The sequence below is a fragment of the Magnolia sinica genome, chromosome 2 (assembly GCF_029962835.1).
Source record: "Magnolia sinica isolate HGM2019 chromosome 2, MsV1, whole genome shotgun sequence".
Lineage (NCBI taxonomy): Eukaryota > Viridiplantae > Streptophyta > Magnoliopsida > Magnoliales > Magnoliaceae > Magnolia > Magnolia sinica.
In genome coordinates this window covers 23,065,695-23,069,404 of record NC_080574.1, presented here as the reverse complement: position 1 = coordinate 23,069,404, position 3,710 = coordinate 23,065,695, and the positions used below count along the sequence as shown (strand labels likewise).

The 3,710-nt window shown below is 45.8% G+C and overlaps 1 protein-coding gene across 1 annotated transcript; it reads left to right on the top strand.

The window, feature by feature from the left end:
• LOC131236647 (pentatricopeptide repeat-containing protein CRR2, chloroplastic-like) lies at positions 1 to 2,226 on the top strand. Its single transcript, XM_058233962.1, has 2 exons — positions 1 to 1,610; positions 1,659 to 2,226. Exon 1 carries the CDS (start codon positions 588 to 590, stop codon positions 1,521 to 1,523), a length of 936 nt encoding a protein of 311 aa, XP_058089945.1. The 5' UTR covers positions 1 to 587; the 3' UTR covers positions 1,524 to 1,610; positions 1,659 to 2,226.
• Positions 2,227 to 3,710: the final 1,484 nt, after the last annotated feature.

Here is a 3,710-nt window from a genome sequence, read left to right as displayed (position 1 = left end):
ATAATAAAAATACCCTTGGTCTCGAAAGTTATTTGTGTATGCCTCTCTACGACTAATTGTGGGGATTAAACTGAGGGATAAAAACCAAAACCACCTTATCTTGGAATTTTCAAACCAACTACCCTCTCTCATTAGTTTTGTTACCCTCTACCTCCTATGTTTATCAAGTGACCTAATTTTCGAACCAACTACACCCTCCGTGTTCTATAGATACCATCCTATCCAAACAGGCCCTAGCCGTTCTGCCAGAGGGTAGATGGGGTGATTTATAAGATGCCAAGGGCGGGGCTGGAAGCAAAATAATAGGAAGGAAAGGAACTGTTGGTCTGATGAGCAAGAGAAAGGGGGGTTTTGGTACTTATTCCTCGATTCGACGAAATTGCATGTAGCTACCTGATTATCGAACCAGATTGAACTTTTGGACTCAGGAAATCAAATCCACATCCACATGGTTGGGCTCAGCAGATTAGCGGCTTAGATCACACACGATCCCCACATACAAAAGCAAGTGCACAGGTGAGCGTGGTAGCAGGGCAAGGGCAAGCTACAAGGTTAACTGGAAATATACAGAGCTCCTCTTCCATATCATGTGCAACCTCGCTCACGACATTACCTTCTACGCCTCCCTGATCGAATCATGTTCGTCCACCAAGAACCTAAGCACACTGCAAAAGATACACGCTCGAATCCTGACCGTCGGAATCGCCCACCACGATTTCCTCCGGGCCAAGCTTGTCTCTTCCTACGCCAGCTGCGCACGTATGCATGAAGCCGCCCACGTCTTCTTCCGCGCTAACCGACAAACGACTTTCCTCTACAACTCCATGATCAAGGGCTACGCTTCCCTCCACCTCTACCGCCAATCCCTCCACGTCTTCCGCCACATGCTCCAACGCGGCAAGCTACCCGACCGGCGTACGTTACCCTCAGTCCTCAAATCCTGCGCCGGGATCTCTTCTCTCCACCTCGGCAGGCAGGTCCACGTGGCGGTCCTCGTCCATGGTTTCTCCTCCGACGTGGCAGCCTCTAATTCGCTGGTGACGATGTATGCGAAATCAGGCGACCTGGATTCCGCCCGGGCGGTGTTCGATAAAATGCTCGAGAGGAATTCGATCACGTGGTCGGCAATGATCGGTGCGTACGGCGCGCACGGCCTCTCCGGCGAGGCCCTTCGGCTGTTCGACGGGATGCTGGCTGCCGGGGAGTCGCCGGACGGCGTCACGTTCACGGCGGTTCTGACGGCGTGCAGCCACGGGGGGTTGACGGAAGCAGGTCGGAGGGTGTGGAAGATGATGGAAGGGAGGTTTGGGGTGCGACCGGTGCTGGAGCATTACACGTGTATGGTGGATATGTTGGGGAGGGCGGGACAAGTGGAGGAAGCAGAGGCGTTGGTTGGGGAGATGGACGAAGAGCCGGACGAGGCGCTCTGGAGTGCGCTGTTGGGGGCGTGTAGGGTGCATGGAAAGGTGGAAGTGGCGGAGAGAGTGGCGGAGAGGGTTTATGGAAGGAAGCTTGGAATTTAAGTTTTGCTGATATCGTGATACGGAATTTGGTAAAGCTGCATCTCCACTGTACACGTGGCAAGGGATGTAGCAATTGTGTCCATCCATCTACAGGGCCATTAAAGTGGACGGCGTTTGACATCAAACCTATCAGACAATCCTATCCATTACATCCGTAGAAAATGAAAGTAGTTGATGGTCCATAATTCAGCTGGCTGGATTGAATCGTTGAAGAAAGTGTGAGCAGGATTGTTTAGTAGAGTTGGTTTAGTTTTCAAACATCAGCCATTCATGCATGTTGGCCGCTATAGCGCCGACTGCATGGATGGAGCTGATTGATACATCACCCTCCCCCCTTGTGTTAGACAAGGCATTTAGGAACCGCATTGCCTGCAGCACCCGTGGCAGATGTGACCCAACCTGCGGGGCCTACTGTGATGTGTCTTGTATCCATGCTCTCCATCCTTTTACTAGCTCATTTTAGGGCTGAGCTGGAAAATGAAGCAGATCTAAAGCTTAAGTGGACCACACTACCGGAAACAGTGGGGATTAAACATCCATCATGAAAAGTTCTGTTGGGTCACAGAAGGCAGTCTATGAAGAGTGGAGCGCCAAATAAATGTTCCGAATTGAATGATATGAATTGCCGCTCTATGTGCATGAGCAAGATCCCATATACATGTCTACTAGATCATCTCTTCGTAAAAAGATTTTCATTAGATCATTTCTTCTTAAAAATCATTTGTACCGAACATATTGTAGCCCGTTCTCTCCCACTTGTTAGATGAGTTGGTAGAGACATCTGCGTATTGAGTCCCACTTACATTAGCCTAATGCGGTTTGGAGGTTCCTACTTCCAAGGTACTAAAAAATAAACATATTGTAGAATGTAGGCATTTGGGTTGCAGACTTGTTAAGTGCCTGAACACACTTGTAGAGGAACTAGAACATAAGTAATAGATCTATATGGATGCAGAGAACATGAAACATAGATCCAAGCTAACATGCCATGGACCAAAAATAATGGTCTAGGTCAAATTTGTACCAGAAAATTGGGCAGGTATAAAGAAAATTCAACCATCCAAATTCAATATAGATGTGTTGCTCAATGATGTTCTATAATGACTTTTGGTACATGAAATGTAAACAGTGCATCCTATTTGATCAATGGTTTAGATCTCCAACGTGGGTTCCACCCCTCGTGGCCTCAGACAAGGAAGGCAGTCACCGAATGTAGTCAGACTCGATCGAGCCCTACTCAGCGCCAGGAGAAAAAATCTAGTCGGGATGCCAATATTGGGTTGGGTGTTAAGAAACTTGTCTAATAGGAATTTAAAAGATGACTTGTGCATTAACAAGGTCACACTTGTCAGGATACACAGCGAACATGATGAATTCAAAATAAAAGTTACAGCATAAGTTTGATGCTGGCTGTCCAATTGACTCAACCCTCCTTTATCTAAGTTGGGGACGAGCACAAAACTCCCACAAATGCAATGTAATTAACTATTATATAGTTTGATTATAACCAAGCTACCTAATTGCTTATTATATAGGTTGATTACAATGAATCAGTATGTTGTAGTGTGAATATGCCATAAATAAAAAATAACATTGGACGGATAATTAGGCATATCAAACTTGTATGAGAAAAAAGTCAGAAGAAAGGTCTAAAATTCTAGATTCAACATGTGTGGCGCACTTGATTAGTATGCTACCCTGAATTTTCAGATATGGCATGCCCTGCTGGTTCCAAGGGACGAGATCCTTGCATTCTGTTCATGAATAGGCCCATTTCGGGTGTAGGGTGCCACGGAAGTTGAACTTTGACGTCTTTATGAATTTTCAAGATAGCTTGAGAGATGAGAATAAAAGACGTAGTTCTGACTCTCCATCCATATACAAAAGTGTAACGGAAAATGGCCCTCACAAACTGATTGGATGTGGCCTTTCCCTACCTTTTCATCAACGCAATACCCCAACCGAGTTCACTCAGATCACCCGTCTTCTGCCAAATCCATTCTCTAATTTTATAGAACCCATCCAAGCTATGATCAGATTTAGTGAAGCACTTAATAAAATCAATGGGTGACCTGAGTTTCTAAACAGAGCATCAAATGATATGATATACATAATAAGCTACTCTAAGAGGTCCATGTTGCACAGCAGTTAATTGGATTTGAACGGACACTATAAATACAAAATAAC

Coding starts and splice junctions, on each gene's coding strand:
- LOC131236647 (XM_058233962.1), top strand. CDS start 588: ATGTGCAACCTCGCTCACGACATTACCTTCTACGCCTCCCTGATCGAA.